Here is a 17,548-nt window from a genome sequence, read left to right on the forward strand (position 1 = left end):
GGGAGGTGCACATGCTATTCCTGTTTTCCAATGGAGTTTATGCAATGTTAAGTTAAAGGATATTATTGCAAATATTATATTAACAACATTCCCTAAACAGTTATTTGACAACCAACACTGACACAATTGCACCAACGAAAGTAACAAGTGCAATGAAGTGCAGGTGCAAACAGGCCAGGACCTCTACACTGAGAGTTGTGGGTGTCTGGAACACACTCCTGTGTAGTTGAACCTGACGCCTTGGGATCCGTATTTAAGTGTGTGTGTGTGTGTGTGTGTGTGTATAAATGGCTGAGACCAGACATAAGTGTGTTTTCTGCGGCCTCTACAGTGTATATCCCTTACCAGTCAATCATAAAACAGAAAGAACAATCGTCTTTAGTTGTATATACATCACATCAATCAGTTTTAAATACCTTTTCAATTATGCTAAACAATAACTACAGTGGTTTTCACGTTGTTTGGAAATAAACAGACCCGCTAGAGGGCATTATTAATACCCAGACTACAGTCACGAAACACACCTACACAGAGGACAGGACAGCGATTAGAAAGCCCTCAGTGCGCTATTTATAGAGGGTGGAGCGGAATCAAGGGGGTGTGTCACGAATGGCGCTCTGTGATTGGACGAGGAGGACCATGAACCAGGAAGCAGAACTCGCCTGAGGTTTACGCTTGAACAACATGGCTTGGGCTGGGAGCTGTTTCAAGGGGCTGCGTAATCTCGTTTTTTTCCGCCACTCTTATCAGCTAGTAAGTAAAAAAGTAATTTTATATAAACTTTTTATTTGGCACAGCTGGTGCATCGAATTTGACAAAATAAAGTTATTATCTACCAAATGTGCCGCTGTTTATATATTGTAGCGATCAAATGATGTAATATTATTTACAATTTTTGCTACGTAACACACGGTACACAACATATCTGTAGATTTGTTTTCCCAATACAAATATAATGTAATAAAATAACAACCGAATTGTATCTAAGTATTGATCTAGTCTTGAATTTAATCATGTGGGAAATGTAAGCCTATTATTCTGGCAGTCTGCCTTTCCTCCTTCCTTATGATTAACTCCTTTATGGCACAATATTTATGTATTACTTGTAGTCAGTATATTTAGCTAAGAATATCTGCAAAGTTGTATTGTGTGTGTGTATACATATATATATTTGACACATTTCTGCGTATCATCTGTCGTTGTATTTGTCCAGCAGGAAGATAACAGTCCAAGAAAATAAGTCTCTGTCTGACTTTTAACAGTTAATTAATGAAATCATTAACGTATTGTCATCTGTTGTTAAAATATTTTGGGGGATGACTGGCTACACATAATTCTGTGTGTATTTTAGCGATTATCCAAACATGTGGGTCAGTGTCAGTGGACAAGAGCAGCCTGTCCCCCTCGGAGGAGGTACTGTGCCCGGCCCTCGGAGCCCATCGGGCGGTTCCCTATCCCATACAAGAAGGACCTTCCTTATGACATTGTGGAGCTCATGGAAGAGGTGGAGACCAAGGTAATCTCTCTTACTGAATTATATGGGATTAAATTGTGGAAGAGATTGAGACACAGGTGTGGTTGTTTCCCCCATGAAAATATTTAGGACATGTGGAAGCTTTATATTAATGTGGTTACAAAAAAGCATTTATTTAGTGTTCCCAGCAATGCCCAGGTCATTTCTGGGCTTCAATTAGTTGGTTAAAATAGTCTGAATTACTTATTGTTTTTAGTGTTGTTGATATTCCTTATTGCTGTAACATTATACTTGCTTAATCTCTCGAAATAAACATTTAGAAATGTACTGCATACATACTGAGAGAAACTGATTACCATTTAATGTTCACCTGTCCGTGAACTGGTTCACAAAACAACAATATTTGTCCAGTCAAATGAGTCTAGTGTTATCAGGTTACATGCACAACTCTGGAGTAGCTAAAGACAGCAGCAGAAAATGACTTGTACGCAGTCTGTGTTTTGTTGCAGTGTCACACAAACTGCTATCATAAAACCTAACATACTTGACATTAGCCTCCATCAGTACTCGGGTATTTATTTTCACCTGTTTTGGAACATGTCTTTTTTGTTTCTCACTTCTGGAAAGTCTTCTCTGTGTGGAGATCTGCAGGAGGAACTGTGATGTGAAAGTGTGTTTTTTATTGAATGGTTCCTTTTTCTGGTTGGTAAAATGCTGCTATTTTCTTACCCCTGCAAGCTGCCAGGGATTCAGTGTTTTTCGAATTATTTTCAGAATAACTAGTTAGCATTGCAGATATGTCCTCAAAATTCACAGCAAGGAAATAAATGAGAGACCAATGCAAAGCACATAAACTTGTCTTGTAAATGCTTTTGTTTACAATTGTACAACAGGCTGAACTAATGATTTGCATTTACACTTGCAGGGTGGATTTTTACCAAATGTGTTCAAAGTGCTTTCTCACCGCCCAGCTGAGTTCAGGGCCTTCTTTGCCTACTACAATGCCCTGATGAATAATGAAACCGGTAAACAGACTTCTTCCTTATTGTTTATGCAAGTCATGCTCTTTCAGTGCTATGGTGGTGCTAGAAGGCAGGTTGACATGATTTAAGGCGGTTGTGTCCCGCAGACATCATCTGACCTGCCTGGCAAAGACCATTTCTTCAACATTAATAGAAAGGGAAGATAAGACGAGAGTCAATAACTGGATATTAGGTTTTGGCGCATGTTTCTTGTGTTACAAAGATTATTAGTCATGCATCTTATGTTTTAAAACTGAGAAAAAAACATCTATTAATATCTCCATTCTGTGGATTACAGTAAGTTTTGTAAGTGGAAACAGCTGTTCTGAGCATTTGTTTGATTTTTTTGCTTCAGGGCGACTCAGCAAAGAAGATAAAGAGCTGATTGTGGTGGCCACCAGCATCAACAACAGGTGCCTGTATTGTGTGGTGGCCCACAGTGCTTTGCACCGTATCTACTCCAAAAACCCCACTCTAGCAGACCAGGTGACTGTTTTACATTGTTTTCAATGGCAGTGGAGAACAAGCTGTTCATGTAGAAGTTTGAAATGTCTGATGGCAACCCCTTCTGCTATGAATTTGAGCTATAATAAAGATTAATCAGGGAAAAGGTTACCCACAGAAGGAAGACGGTAAGTTACTGAACATGGAAATAAAGGGACAACTGAATAGTATTCCTTGGGGGATTTTTTTTGTTATTATGTAATTATTTATTTATGTAATTATTTTTTTTCACCAACAAAGTACTGTTCAGCAGTCCATTAAGGTGGAAATCAACACCCTGAGTCAGCAGCAGTGTTCTCAATTGGAGATGTATTCAATAAGATCATACTCTGGTGTGTAAGCCCTCAGAACCTTTGGAATTCTAGTTAGAATGTGGAGTTCTGTATGGAATGTGAACGTATTTGTTGTCAGTATTGAGGCGTGCCAGTGGATTAAACTCATTGTGTCTGTGCTCTCAAAGGTTGCTGTGAACTACGAGGTGGCTGAACTGCAGGCCCGAGAGAGAGCCATGCTGGATTTTGCCCTGGCGGTCAGCCGGTGCGACACCATCACGGAGGAACACTTCCGCAACCTGGAGACCCACGGCTTTGACCGCGAGGCCGCCTGGGACATTGCCGCCATAGCTGCCTTCTTCGCCATGTCCAACCGCATCGCGCATGTCACCGACATGCGGCCCAATAAGGAGTTCTACAGCTTGGGACGAATACCTAGAGACAAGGACAAGGACAAGGAGTCGGAGAAGTGAATCTTCTCCCGCCGCGGTGATTGTCTGTGTTCAGTTACTTACATTGCACCAGCAAGCACCGGCTCGGTTTTTCTGCTTAGGGCCTTGGATTTAGTTGAGTTCGGAAAATGTTCTCCAGGAGATGCAGAGTACGCTTTAGTGGGCGCCTAAAGAAACATTTAATATCTCATTGTTTAAAAACAAAAAAACAAAAAGAGAGAAGATTGAACAACTGCACCTTAAATTTAGAGTGGACTTTATTATTTTTCGTTAAACAGAGGTGGAAACAAATGTATATAATTTTCAATTGTAGTTAAAATCCCCCCTAAAATGCTTTATTTGTATTACTTTGTTTTTGAAAAAGACTACATTTTTTGTGTCCACTAAACTGTACACACACTAGAAGTATGCTTTTGCCAGACTCTACAATATGTTACTGATAGCTCCGGCTTATTTTTTGTTTTTTAGGAGAGTTCCAAAGTATTTAATACAGCTTTACTCAACCAAAATCATACCTGAGATAAATGTGTTTTCCTTGATTTGTTTTCCAAGAATTTAATTATACCCAAGTTTATAGTTGAGGCACCTTAACATTAATATGAATCTTTTACATTAAAATGAATAATTACACTTTTTCGACTAATATTTTGGGCAGAGGTTTGCGCATCCACCTACCTTTTCAACCGAAAATGGTTTAACACACTAAAATTAACATTATTTAAGAAGTGCAGGAAATGTGTATTTTTCAAGCATTCAAATTAATTTGTTGTTTTTGTCCATACAAAACAAATTATTTAAAAATAGATGACTTTAAAGTTAAACATCATAATCAAATAATACTCAAATACTGATTCCTTTCCTGATAGGCTTATCATTTATATATATTTCACAAATATATTTAAGCATACAATATAAGAGATTATATATTTTTTTTGAAAGCACTTATTTATTTGTTACAGATTTTGTTACATATCTGCACAGATCTTACATCTTAAGTCCATATTTGTATTTAAGTTTTTTTGTTTTACTGCAAATTACAGATGGTGTGAAGAATTTACATAGAAATTTCATATCCACATATTTGAAGTAATAATGAATTTCGCATTGAAAAGATCGGAAGGTGGGAAATTTTAATCTATTAGTACTACTGTCTTGTTAGCCATACTTTCTAAAATATATTTATTTGTACTATCCAGTACTTTCTATTTTTTCCTTAGGGATTTCATATCTGTATCTCCAACATGTTAAAATTAACCCTTTGCCATACTGCATTAAATGTCAAATACATTTCAGATTTGTGATCTCTGAGGAGCCCATATTACAGATCCGCTCTAACAATCTCAGAAATGCCTTGGCATTCTTCTTCCTGGCATCTTCCTCTTCCACAAGGATTTCTGTACTGTTGTGTTTTCAAGGTTAATGCAGAATGAAGGAAAATGGACAACTGTATCCAGGTTGTAGCTACTGAATGCCACAATGTAGCTGTCAAACATCAGAAACCATATTTGTATGTAAGCAATGGGATCGGTTATCTCATCCTGGTCTGTGTACAAAAAGTCTTTATTGAATTATAAAGATTCTGATAAGGGAAATTAATATGACAAAGTTGAAGTTGGAAGTTGTGTGTAAGTCTTTAGGGCAGCAAATACGGGGCATATCTTTCCACAAAAAGTCTGCCAGGTAGTGTCTGGAAGAAATCGTTTGAAAAGCAGTTTTATGTCGTACTTGAATCACCAACCCTCTAGCAACCAAATACATATAATGGGCCAGATGTCTGTCTCTTGATGGTAATCTTGCTCATGTGCTAAACATGGTGCGCACGTTAAACTATGGAAGAAATGTGTTTGCTCCATTTGCAATGCATAACATTTCTCAAAATGTTGAACAGCACTGCAGATCTCTCACCAGCTCTATCTAAAGTGAAGAGCAGGCCATGCCAAGATTGGACGTCTATTTGTCCTTTCTGCGCACACTGTTTTTAAAACCTCAAGCAATGACTGAGAAGCTAAATTACGAGTGGCATTTACACCAACCTACGGACTTCTAACCATCTGTAAAGTAAGAATTCAGAATTCTTGATCCACATAAGTACTAATAATGATGTGCTGTCTGAATTCAAATCAAAGATGGTCTCTGTATGCATTGGCAATCTTTACAATTGTTAGTTTTTGGGATGCAAGTGATATATATGTTTAAGGGCTTTTTACATGCTTAAACTATGCCTTTGTATTGACAGTCATGAGAGTGGTATCAAATGAAATATTATTTTTAACTTTTCACCAATCAGTCTCCCTTTGGAAAAATATTTGACTGTATGAACAGCAGGGAAATAAAATTTACTTCTGGGATGATAATTGGTTGATATTGCCTAGACACTACATTATTTTCAACACTGTTACAGTGATCAGTAAGGGCTCCTAAATATGACAGCTTAAATGCTTAGAATGAGGGTTGGAGAGAAGGCTGGATGGATAAAGAAGGAAAGGCAATAAGCAGCAAGGATAACACAGTTTCCCTGCCTTTTGAAGATTGCTTGGAGGGAGCAAAGATTAGTGGTGAATTTTGTGATACACAAATATGCAGATTTAAGATATAAGCAACACAAAGACATCTCTTGATCAGTTAATTAAGACATGCCATAGAGGGAAGCTCTGACCAGCAAAAACAGAGTGGCACATTTGCCCATCCTTCAGGCTGCGATGTATCATGCGCAGGTGCCAGAGCTCTCCATACTTACAGACAGCTCAGCTGAGACTCTGAACAACAAGGTGTTGTGTTACAAAATTAGATATCGCTGGAGTTACACATTCAGATCATAATGTAACCGTTGTTTCAACTGGAACAAAGTTACAGACGAGAACAAGGCACTCAGCACATCGTGGTCTGGCTGACATTTACAGAGAAACAAAGGATTGTTCAGATTGTTGGTTTTGCATCTGATATGCTGTTGTCTGTCAAAAGCTGATTTTATATATTTTTGTATACATTTAATGAACAACCTGTTTTGTTTGGTGGTTCTTCTTTTGTTATTTTGATAGAATATAAAAAAAATGTGTATGTGAACTAAAATAATATATTCTGGGGTGTATTAAGAGCTGTAGTTTTGTGGAATAGTGTGTTCAATTGTGTAAATTATCAATAAATATATATGAACATATGATATATCACCGATTTTTATTTATTTTTGAATTACCCTCAGACGCAATGGAAATAATGTAAAACCTAGCAATAATCCAATTAAAGGCCAAACCACCTTGGTTCTTCTTGCTACATTTGTTCCTCACCTTTGTCTTTATGTGAGCTTTTTGTTTTACCCCTTGCAAATCTAGGTGACTTTAATTGTCTCCTGTGTGTTGATTATCAGAGTGAAAGTAAAGTATCAACAGTTATATTTAATTGAGTGATTAATGGCTGAATATGAGTTGTTAACTCTAATTCCAGTCTTAAATATTGCTGGAATGGTTAAATGTAAAACAGGAATAACCAAAGCATTGACATATAGTATATATGCATATTTATACTTAACAATAGTGTATACTTTATTCAAGTCGGCCGTGTGATTAAATACACTGGAAAAAGCATTCAAAAGCACTCCACTCCACAAACATGGTATTGGGCGATGGCCAATATAGGGAGGTCAATGTGCAACTGCTTTGTTAGTAATTCAGTGGGATTTCCAGGAAGGTTTTTTCTCTGGACAGCTTCCTTATCTCAGCTCTGATAAGTTCTAGTTTTATAGCTACCATTTGAAGGCGAAGTGCTTAGTGGTCTTGGTTGTAACTCAGGACAAGGAAATTTCGCATTAGCTGGACTTGAGTGACCATGGCGGCCCCGATCCCAGCGCCTAGAGGGGTCAGCAAGAAGAGGGAGAGCATCACGGCTCTACCCCTCTACTACGAGGGCTTTCTGCACAAAAAATACACTGGAGAGAAGGCAAGTGTGTTTTCTAATACTGATCGTTTTAATAAGTAATCGGGACAGCCTTTTGCTGTTAGTTTGTAATAAAATCAAATAAAAATTGGACGAAAATCAAATAGTTTTGAACACGTTTGCCTAATCTTTTTTATTTTCTTGAAGTAAAACTATGGGATCTCAGATTAAAACAGTTGATCTCATACACACACCCATGTTAGAACCAACTCAGACGCCCTCAGCAGTTGTTCCCTTTAAATAATTGAAGTATGTACAATTAAAATCAGCATTATACTTTTGCATGTTACATATCATTTTCCTGGGATTTTATTTTCAGCGACTAGTCGAAGGTATCATATCGACATTGTCTCAATAATCAACACCTCTTATTGCCCAGAAACAAAAATAAATAATTTGATTTATAGTTAAAATGTGCAAGAATATATTATTGTATACACATATATCAGGGTAGGCTTCTGTTTTCCCTCCCATGTGTCCCTCCTTTATCTTTCCTTATTCTTGTGGAGTTTATCTCTTCTGGGTCCACATCTTTCTAAATGGTTCTGGTAGTTTTAGCATGATAAAATCAAATCTTTATATTACCTATATATTTTAAAAAAGTGAACCTGGATTCTCAGTGGACTTAGCAAATGTTCATTGACTGTGCAAATAAACAGCTTATCACAGTCTTGCAGTCTCTAAGTGACACATAAATGACAACACAGTAAAGAAAACTAACACTAATACTATGTCAATAGGTCTAATGATTACAAATGCAATTATTAAGATATATTATAATTCAAGCACAATGGTTTCCTGAGCAACTATTGAAACCTAAGCAATGGAAAAGTCCACTATGCTCCACTGGCACTCCCAATATGTTCCCTGTTAATACCTATTTAAACCCTGTATACAGTGCAGTATTTTACACATTTTGCAATGCTTTTCTATATGTTGATGTGTATCCTTGAGATATTTCTTAAATTAATGTTCTTATGTTTCAAATCACCGGAGTCACCGAGTTTGTATCTTGCAATTTGGCAGAATTTTAAGAAGTTTTTCGCGGAGCTGAGAGGATCCACTCTCTTCCTGTACTCAGATGACAAAAACACAGTGGTAAGATTCCTTATTGTGGATTGAGAGCATCTTCTAAAAGTATTTTGTGAATTGTAAGGGTTTGGCTTTGGAAGAGTGTAGTCAGTTGTGCCTAGTCAGTAATCAACACACACATATATTGGTCACATTTTAGTCTTTTGTTTTGACCTCTCTTCAGTGTCTTTCTTAACATTGAATTTACTCTCAATAAAGAACAAACAATAGTGATGACTATTTCAATTAATTTAATATCTCCTCATTTTACACACAAAACTGTGCTGTGCAGTACTGTGGTAATGGTACATTCTCTCAATTACGAGTTCAACAAAAAACCCAAATTATAAACTGTCTATCTGTTGGAGGAGAGCCTGGAAATGCCACACTGTCTTATCTACTTGAATTGTGAAATATTTGTATGGTTTCTGAGATTGTTATGTTGGTAATACTTTACAATAAGGGGCAGCAATTATTAATGAATTCATGTCTGAATCCCACAGGAAAAACATATGAATGCCTCTGAGTTCTGATGTTGATCACATGTTCCCAAACCTAGTCTGAAACCCTATCCCTAACTCTGACCCTAAATTGTTATGCATGTGATTAACAGCAGAACTTAGAGAAAGTGTATAAGGTCTTTATGTATTATTCCTGTGTTTGAATACATCAGTTCAGTAAGAATTGGTGCGCATTATTGTAAAATGTGACCATTATTTAATTACAGTACTCTGAAAAGCTGGAGCTGGAGACTCTGAAAGCGATGGTTGTTGATAATACAAATACGAAGTCCAACACTGCTGTGTTCACATTAACATTACAGAACGAGGAAGTTCAGCTGAAGGTAAGTGGGCTAATTCATCTTCTGTTCTGAACCATGTAAGAGTGACATTTTTTCTCTTTGTGTTTTTTCTACCTGCTGTAATTTGTGGTTCATTGTTAGCTGTGTAGGATCTGGAATTTGTGTTATGGTGCCATATTATACAGCAGCCACTAGAAAACATACTTTCAGTTGCTTATAAGCCATTACAAATTGTCCCATAGAATGCAACATTGAGCAAAACCAAAAAGCCTTATTCAACCAATAAATAAGCTGCGAATTAAGCCTAAGTAATTGTGTTGAATATTTTAAATGACCGTGAGTATACACAATATCACCATAATTAAATGCTCACTTGTAAGTTTGCCCAGTTAATGGCAAACTACAATTTCATAGGTTTTCCGAAACACTTCATAAGCTTCCCAGATACCCAATGTCAGAGGAGTAGTGCAAATACAAGCCAGTTGCCAATTGGAAACTTTTTCTTTGGAGGGATTACTTTCTTTGTCAACTTCATGGCCACATATTGTTAGAAAACAGAGGCAAACAATGCTAGATTAGTTCTTTCATGCAGAAACTCTGAAATGGGATCAGTGGATTTGGCCTACTGTAATATAAGTCAGTACATAATAGAAAATCTCAGCAGCTCAGTGCTAAATGGCCAAATTGACACCTTAGTTACTGACTACAAGTAAGCATGTAGTGGAGGTAGTAAGTCACTCACTGCTACTTCACATCAAGATAAGCTTATCACAAATGGAAAATGTACTTCTTCCCCATTTTCAAATATTCAAGGCAGTCATTTGTGTTGTCCAGCAGCCACACATTTCGAATGCAGTTTGCGATCGATTCATAGACCACAAAAAATAATATCTGTACAAAAAATAAATACAAGCATTAAGTAAATGTTTTGTCTTTTTGGTAGCTTGCCCAGTGTCCATTACTTTGCCATTTTGTGAAAGCTTAAAAGCAAATATGACTAGTGTGTGGTCTAAAATTAATCACTTTTAGACCAATGCTAATCATTTAAGAAAAGGTGTTCAGAAGCCTGTTGGATGGAAACACATGAGCAGGAAATACAAATCACAAAAGCCTGTGGTTTTCAAATATTGACACTTGCGTTTCCAGTTCACACTTGTCCTGAGTTATCAATAGGTACATTAGTACATTTTAGCAAACCTCAGTATTGCAGAGTTGTAATCTAATTCTGAAGGGGTCATGAGATAGCCTTGAATGATATGATGTGGATATAATCGCTTATGTATTAATATTAACACTTAAGCTTTTCTTAATATGTTTAAGTAAATATACCATCTGAAGATGAAATCCTGTCCTTATGTCTCCTTCAGATCGATAATGTGGATGCTGCCGAGGAATGGAGAGGCTTCATTCTTACTTTGGCCATGGTGGGTTCATATTTTTGTTTTACGTGGGGGGATGAGCACGGTGCTGGGCTCAATAAATAGGCGGGGTCCTGAAAACAGGCATACAAATAGGCAGGGACATGGTGAAATGACAGGGAATGTATATTAGACAGTGTCCGTGGTCAAAAGACAAAACTCAAACCCAAAACCTAGCTCTTCTCGAGTCTAACCAAACATGGTTTGTCTCTAAACAAACACCAATAAAAGACAAACAGACATACACTGCTAACAGTCCAGACATGGGCACACAGATGGGAAATGTCAAGCTCTCATATTTGTTTTTTGTTTTTAGTGCTTGAAGACATCAGCTTTTGTGACCTTGTCAGAAAAGTGATCAGTCTACACATTCTAATTCTGGGTAGAAATGCTCTTTTCTTTTATTCTTTTTAATTGCCCTATTCGTTAGAACCAGGCTGTGAATTAGCAGTCTTTTGTAAAAAAATACATGATTGTTTTGTTGTGAGTCTTGTTAAAATATTGAAAACGGGACCAGCATGGAAAAGGTCAAGAACAAGGTTGTGAGTGCTATTGTTTCTGTTTGGGTTAATATTTAATCAGCCTGGAATGCTACCAGTCGTAACCTTTGATAAGTGGATGGAAAAGGGGAGTCAAATGAAATTAACTATTCTTAGGTGCAGTCTCGGGCGTGAGGCAGTCTTGTGGTCATTGTCCTGTCTATGTCCGGTAGGGGGTTCTCCAAAACAATCAAAAGGTCAAAGGCCGAGCTGTCAGTAAGCAACCAGTCACTTCCTGTCTCACTCTCTCAAGACTGTATCTGATACAAGATCTGGGCCCTGGAGGTCAGCATGGATAAAACCTAAATCATTCTCTTCCAGAAACCCCCCAGAATCCAAAACATAAAATACAGACTTTGACAAAATGGGAGAGGAGCCCCACAGAAGCCCTGCACGAATGCCGAGCTCTGCAGGAATGCCGTCAATTACTAAAGCTCACATTGTGTCACAATATGTGTCACTCTTCAATGACTGGCACATATATACTCAGCAAAAAAAGAAACATCCTCTCACTTTCAACTGCTTTTATTTTCAGCAAACTTAATGTGTGTAAATATTTGTATGAACATAAAAAGATTCAACAACTAAGACATAAACTGAACAAGTTTCACAGACATGTGACTAACAGAAATGGAATAATGTGTCCCTGAACAAAGGGGGGGTCAAAATCAAAAGTAACAGTCAGTATCTGATGCGGCCACCAGCTGCATTAAGTCCTGCAGTGCATCTCCTCCTCATGGGCGGCACCAGATTTGCCAGTTCTTGCTGTGAGATGTTACCCCACTCTTCCACCAAAGCACTTGCAAGTTCCCGGACATTTCTGGGGGGAATGGCCCTATCCCTCGCCCTCCGATCCAACAGGTCCCAGACGTGCTCAATGGGACTGACATCCAGGCTCTTCGCTGGCCATGGCAGACACTGACATTCCTGTCTTGCATCCAGCGAAGGTGGGTTTGTGCCCATAGGCCACGTTGTTGCCGGTGATGTCTGGTGAGGACCTGCCTTACAACAGGCCTACAAGCCCTCAGTCCAGCCTCTCTCAGCCTATTGCGGACAGTCTGAGCACTGATGGAGGGATTGTGCATTCCTGGTGTAACTCGGGCAGATGTTGTTGCCATCCTGTACCTGTCCCGCAGGTGTAATATTCGGATGTACCGATCCTGTGCAGGTGTTGTTACACGTGGTCTGTCACTGCGAGGATGATCAGCTGTCCTTCCTGTCTCCCTGTAGCGCTGTCTTAGGCGTCTCACAGTACGGACATTGCAATGTATTGCCCTGGCCACATCTGCAGTCCTCATGTCTCCTTGCAGCATGCCTAAGGCACGTTCACACAGATGAGCAGGGACCCTGGGCATCTTTCTTTTGGTGTTTTTCAGAGTCAGTAGAAAGGTCACTTTAGTGTCCTATGTTTTTATAACTGTGACCTTAATTGCCTACCGTCTGTAAGCTGTTAGTGTCTTAACGACCGTGCCACAGGTGCATGTTCATTACTTTATGGTTCATTGAACAAGCATGGAAAACATTGTTTAAACCCTTTACAATAAAGATCTGTAAAGTTATTTGGATTTTTACAAAATTATCTTTAAAATACAGTCTCTTGAAAAAGGGACGTTTCTGTTTTCTGTTTGGAGTGACACACCCCAAATGTCCTTTGTGACCGTGACAGTAACCTAATATATGTTATTTTAAACACTTACCAGAATAGCACTACTGAACTAAATACAAAACGCTACACTTAAAAACAAGACTCATAAAAGCTTATAATTAGGATATTTATTTATTTGTATCTATCCAAAGAAGTTTGATAATGAGTATGAAGCCTACTATTTATAAACAGATGTATAGGAAATGCAGGTGATGATAAATATTCAATTTGATCTTCCTTAATTTAGGGATTACTTGGAAACAGGATCTTGAGAATATAATAACCATGTATGTGTGTTCATAAGCCCTATTCTGTGAGGGTTATTAATGCTGGTTTGTCTTTTTTGGAAATTAGTGTCCATGGCTGAGTAGTGGGACATGGGGGTTTGATTGTAACAGTCGTGCCATTATATGGTGGTATGGCCTGAACACGATCACTTCCAAAAGAGTTTGGGGTTGTTTCTGTCTGGGCATCTTGACATCTCCCTTCTGTTTTCTCTCCGCAGTTGAAAATACCCACTAAACTCCAGCTGCTCCCTGGGCAGCTCTATCGCCTGGCGGAAGTGAACGAGATGGAAAGAGAAAGACGGGCCACCAAGCCTCCTGCTCGAAGGGTTTCAGAGCCCTGTGCAGCAGCAGCAGCAGCGGCGGTCCAGCATTCTGTGTCTGAGACTTACGATGATGTCATTACAGACGTTCCTGCGTAAGTAAAGACTGTGGTGTTCTCCAGACCTGCAGCGACAGGGTTACAACAGGACATCCATGTATGCTCCACAGAGGACTACCTTACCACCTTAGGGACACAAAACACCTGTCATTTACCACAACTACAACATATCTGTGTTAATGAGTACCCTCTGCTTTATTCATAAGAATTTCTGCTTCATCTATGCATTGTAATTGCCAGTTATTCCTGTTTAAAAACATTTTAATGCAATCATTTCAATATCAAACATATATATATATATATATATATATATATATATTTTTTTTTTTTTTAACATGGATGTGTAACATGTGTTCATACCAACATATGATTTTGCCAGGTGTTTCTACAATGTGTCTCGGTCAAAAGCTATAGAAATGTTGGAGGAATTCCCAGATTATGGAAACATGATTTTGAGGCCGGGCAGTGACAATCTGAACTACGCTGTTACAATAAGGCAGTTGCTCCCAAGGTTTGTATTTGAGCCATTAAGTGATTTATAAAAAATATGTTGTGTGTATATAGCTGACAGATTCTGAGGGTTGAAGGTTAACGTTGGCTATAAAAATAATAACAGTAATATTTGTATTAGATATTACAACACTCATATACACAGTGTACGAGTCGTCTTAAATTGTTGCTTGCAACAGATGTACAGGTTACTGTGGTGCATATCCACTATGCTTTGTATACCAATAATTTATAAGATGTTCCCATATATCAGTTGCTGTCTTGTGTAGGATGCCAAACAACCATCATTTAAATTGAAAGTGTTTAAATTTAAATTAAGAACTTCCATGAATTTGAGATACATGAAAATGGGATCCATTGAAACCCACAGTAATGCTTAATTGGTTAAAAACCTCAGCTTATTTACAGTAAATACAGTCACCAATATGGTATAATTGAGAATTAAAGGCATCCAGGGTTATATAGTGGTGCAAATCAAAGTGGGATTTGATTCAGAGGAACACATGCCACATCACATGTTTATGGCATGGAAATGTCCATTATTACTCTGATCTGGAATGTTTTTGAACCTACAAATAAGGAAATATAATTTATTGTATTGCAGCGGACCAACTCTAAAACACTACAGGGTGACTTCTGTGGATGGCGGATATGCCATTGCTCTTGAGACACCTGTAAGTTCCTTTCATGTAATTTAAACTGAAGTTTGGCTAGTTTGATCTAGTGGAGGGGGGGTTCCAATGATCTTGTCCTCATGGCCAGGTCATCGGTCCCTTAATCAAGCGTGTCTTGGCCAAAATAAACTCTGTATACCTTCTACTACATACATCTATTGGGGTTGAACTCCCAAAAATTCTGTTTACTAAAAATGTTATATATATATATATATATATATCACGTATCTTCCCTAGAGTATATCTACATTAGAAAGCTGTTGACACTGGTGAGAGATAGAGGAGGCTTTTAATATCCATTGTATTAGGACATGACAAGCCTGCCAAGGTCATCCGGCATTGTGACAGCATTTGGATTTTAGAAATAGGCCTATATATTAAAAATACAAATGTTTTTCTTATGGTTCACAGATTACCGTCAAATCTCTAAATGCTGTTCTTGAACATTTTATAAAGGAGACAAATTGTTACCTCAGGCCTTACATTATGGAACAACAGTATGACACCAGAATAGGTACAGTATGTAACCATCATATTATGAACATGATCCTGTACTTACACTTGTCATCTATAAGAACGTTTTGATTTTACTCTCTTTTGGAGCATTCAGTATTCTCTGGCACACAGATAGCATTGCCATAATGAACATACATAGATATATAACATTCATTATAATTAAACACAGTGGAATACATAGTTCATAATCTTTGTGGCTCACAGATTTACAGTGGGACCCGCCTTACTGGTACCATTGTCTGTTTCAGTCATGCCCCTAGAAAAGCCCCCTCTTCTGGCCAAGATGGGGTTTTCTCAGAAGGTGGTTCCCCAGGCAAAAGTGTCTCCTATGATACACCCACGGCCTCCTCTTCTCAGGTCATCTCAGAGCTCAGCAGATGACGACTTTTACCTTGATATTGACTGCCCCGAAGATAAAGGTGAGGAGAGAGTGGGCCACATGGAAAATTATGTTAAGTGAGACCTAGAGCCCACTGCGTTCAGTCCCAACCCATCTCACTCGCAGTGTTGATGGTGGCGGCCTACGCACACACTCTTTTAAATAGAGGGACCTAATATTACGTATGTGTAGGTGGTTTACTAAATATTTTTTTGATGAATTTCCCTTTCCTTCAAGGATGTCCAGATGCTTTTAAAAAGGAACTCACTCAGAAGTTACAGACCAGGAAAGAACGCCAGGAAAAAGCTAATTAATGGAGCTTAAAGGATTACAAATAAATTAAACATCCAGACTTGTCAGGGGTTAATAAATCAATCAGGTACAGTGTAACAGAAAATCTCCTTGCCCTGTCACCTGCATTCATTAAGGACACTTGTGCTTTAAAATCCATAGAGCATTTGTACCCTCCTCCACAAAGTTCAACCACTAGTGGAGTTTTTGTTAGTGTCGAGAATACGATACTCATGATGTGAATTTTAGCACTATCTTCACAATGTTGACGATAGCTTCAGCAAGTTCCCAATTTATGTAAGACCTCACAATGTATGTATGGATGATGTGCTAAGAAAAAGTGTTTAGTTTCTGAATTCAAAGATGTACAAACATAAACCTGTAGAAATCGAAACCAAACTGCACCATTTGGTTTTGGGTTTCTTGAAATCAGTATTTCAGACGGTCTCTGAAACAAAACATGTTCATATAAATCAAATAGTTTATGCCACTATTTCTCAACTGAGTACCATACTTTATTATATTTAATAGGATTTTTTAACCAAGTCAGACTTCCATTGCAGCCCCCATGAACTAGACTTGAGAAACATTAATATATATATATATATATATATATATATATATATATTACCATAAATGTATAAAAGCTTCAATCATGGTATGTTTTATAAACTGTATTTGTGACAGGACTGCTCTTGATACTTGTGTATTATATTTCTAAATGTAATTACCATGTTTGTGATACTGTTTTTTGAATCTCAATGAAAGTGGATAAATAATAAACTGGTTGGTGAAGCGTTCAACTACAATTTAAATAGTTATGTTGTCTTTCAAAATGAATCTGGTCCATCTGCAGTTTGGCATTTTATTTGTCCAGTTTCCACATCTACATTCTCAATAGTCAATCTATTGAAACAAAGAGTAGTTTAAATGTATCAAAGGAATATGGCTTTCAACACACTGGGTTCAGTTATAACTTTCTGGTGATTTAAGAAAATCGAGGAAAGAAATTTAAAAAAAGAATGGTTAAGGATGCCTTTAAGGTTAACTTTGAGGTTAACAAGAGCAAATCAATCTCAAATAATAGGGAAACATGTAGCTGGAATGGGTTTACTGGAATCTCAGACATTTTATACCAAGTTTGCTTCCTTGTGGTAAACAATTCTGATCTGATCAAATCTGTTAAAGTCCCATTGATTGGATCTAGTCAGTGTTTTTTTTTTTCCTTGAAGAATGAGAGAAAACAAAATGCACGTAACTTGATGTCTGGTTAAATCTCAATTTGAGTCATGTAAATGGCCTTATACTCATCACTGGAATGGGATGTAATTCTCAAAGATAAAACAAGATTTCTGGTGTATTCCAAATGCATATTTTACTGGG

The 17,548-nt window shown here is 37.7% G+C and overlaps 2 protein-coding genes across 2 annotated transcripts; both read left to right on the forward strand.

Moving 5' to 3' along the window:
• Positions 1 to 646: 646 nt before the first annotated feature.
• LOC136766782 (uncharacterized) lies at positions 647 to 6,881 on the forward strand. Its single transcript, XM_066720592.1, has 5 exons — positions 647 to 753; positions 1,352 to 1,516; positions 2,400 to 2,499; positions 2,852 to 2,982; positions 3,461 to 6,881. Exons 1-5 carry the CDS (start codon positions 685 to 687, stop codon positions 3,743 to 3,745), a joined length of 750 nt encoding a protein of 249 aa, XP_066576689.1. The 5' UTR covers positions 647 to 684; the 3' UTR covers positions 3,746 to 6,881.
• Positions 6,882 to 7,416: 535 nt separating this feature from the next.
• LOC136766784 (signal-transducing adaptor protein 1) lies at positions 7,417 to 16,974 on the forward strand. The gene is made up of 10 exons (XM_066720593.1): positions 7,417 to 7,657; positions 8,681 to 8,752; positions 9,453 to 9,569; positions 10,895 to 10,951; positions 13,635 to 13,831; positions 14,175 to 14,306; positions 14,910 to 14,979; positions 15,391 to 15,493; positions 15,744 to 15,914; positions 16,112 to 16,974. The coding sequence occupies exons 1-10, from the start codon at positions 7,547 to 7,549 to the stop codon at positions 16,186 to 16,188; spliced, it is 1,107 nt and encodes a 368-aa protein (XP_066576690.1). The 5' UTR covers positions 7,417 to 7,546; the 3' UTR covers positions 16,189 to 16,974.
• The last annotated feature ends 574 nt before the right edge of the window (positions 16,975 to 17,548 follow it).

The sequence above is a fragment of the Amia ocellicauda genome, chromosome 13, assembly GCF_036373705.1.
Source record: "Amia ocellicauda isolate fAmiCal2 chromosome 13, fAmiCal2.hap1, whole genome shotgun sequence".
Taxonomy (NCBI): Eukaryota; Metazoa; Chordata; class Actinopteri; order Amiiformes; family Amiidae; genus Amia; species Amia ocellicauda.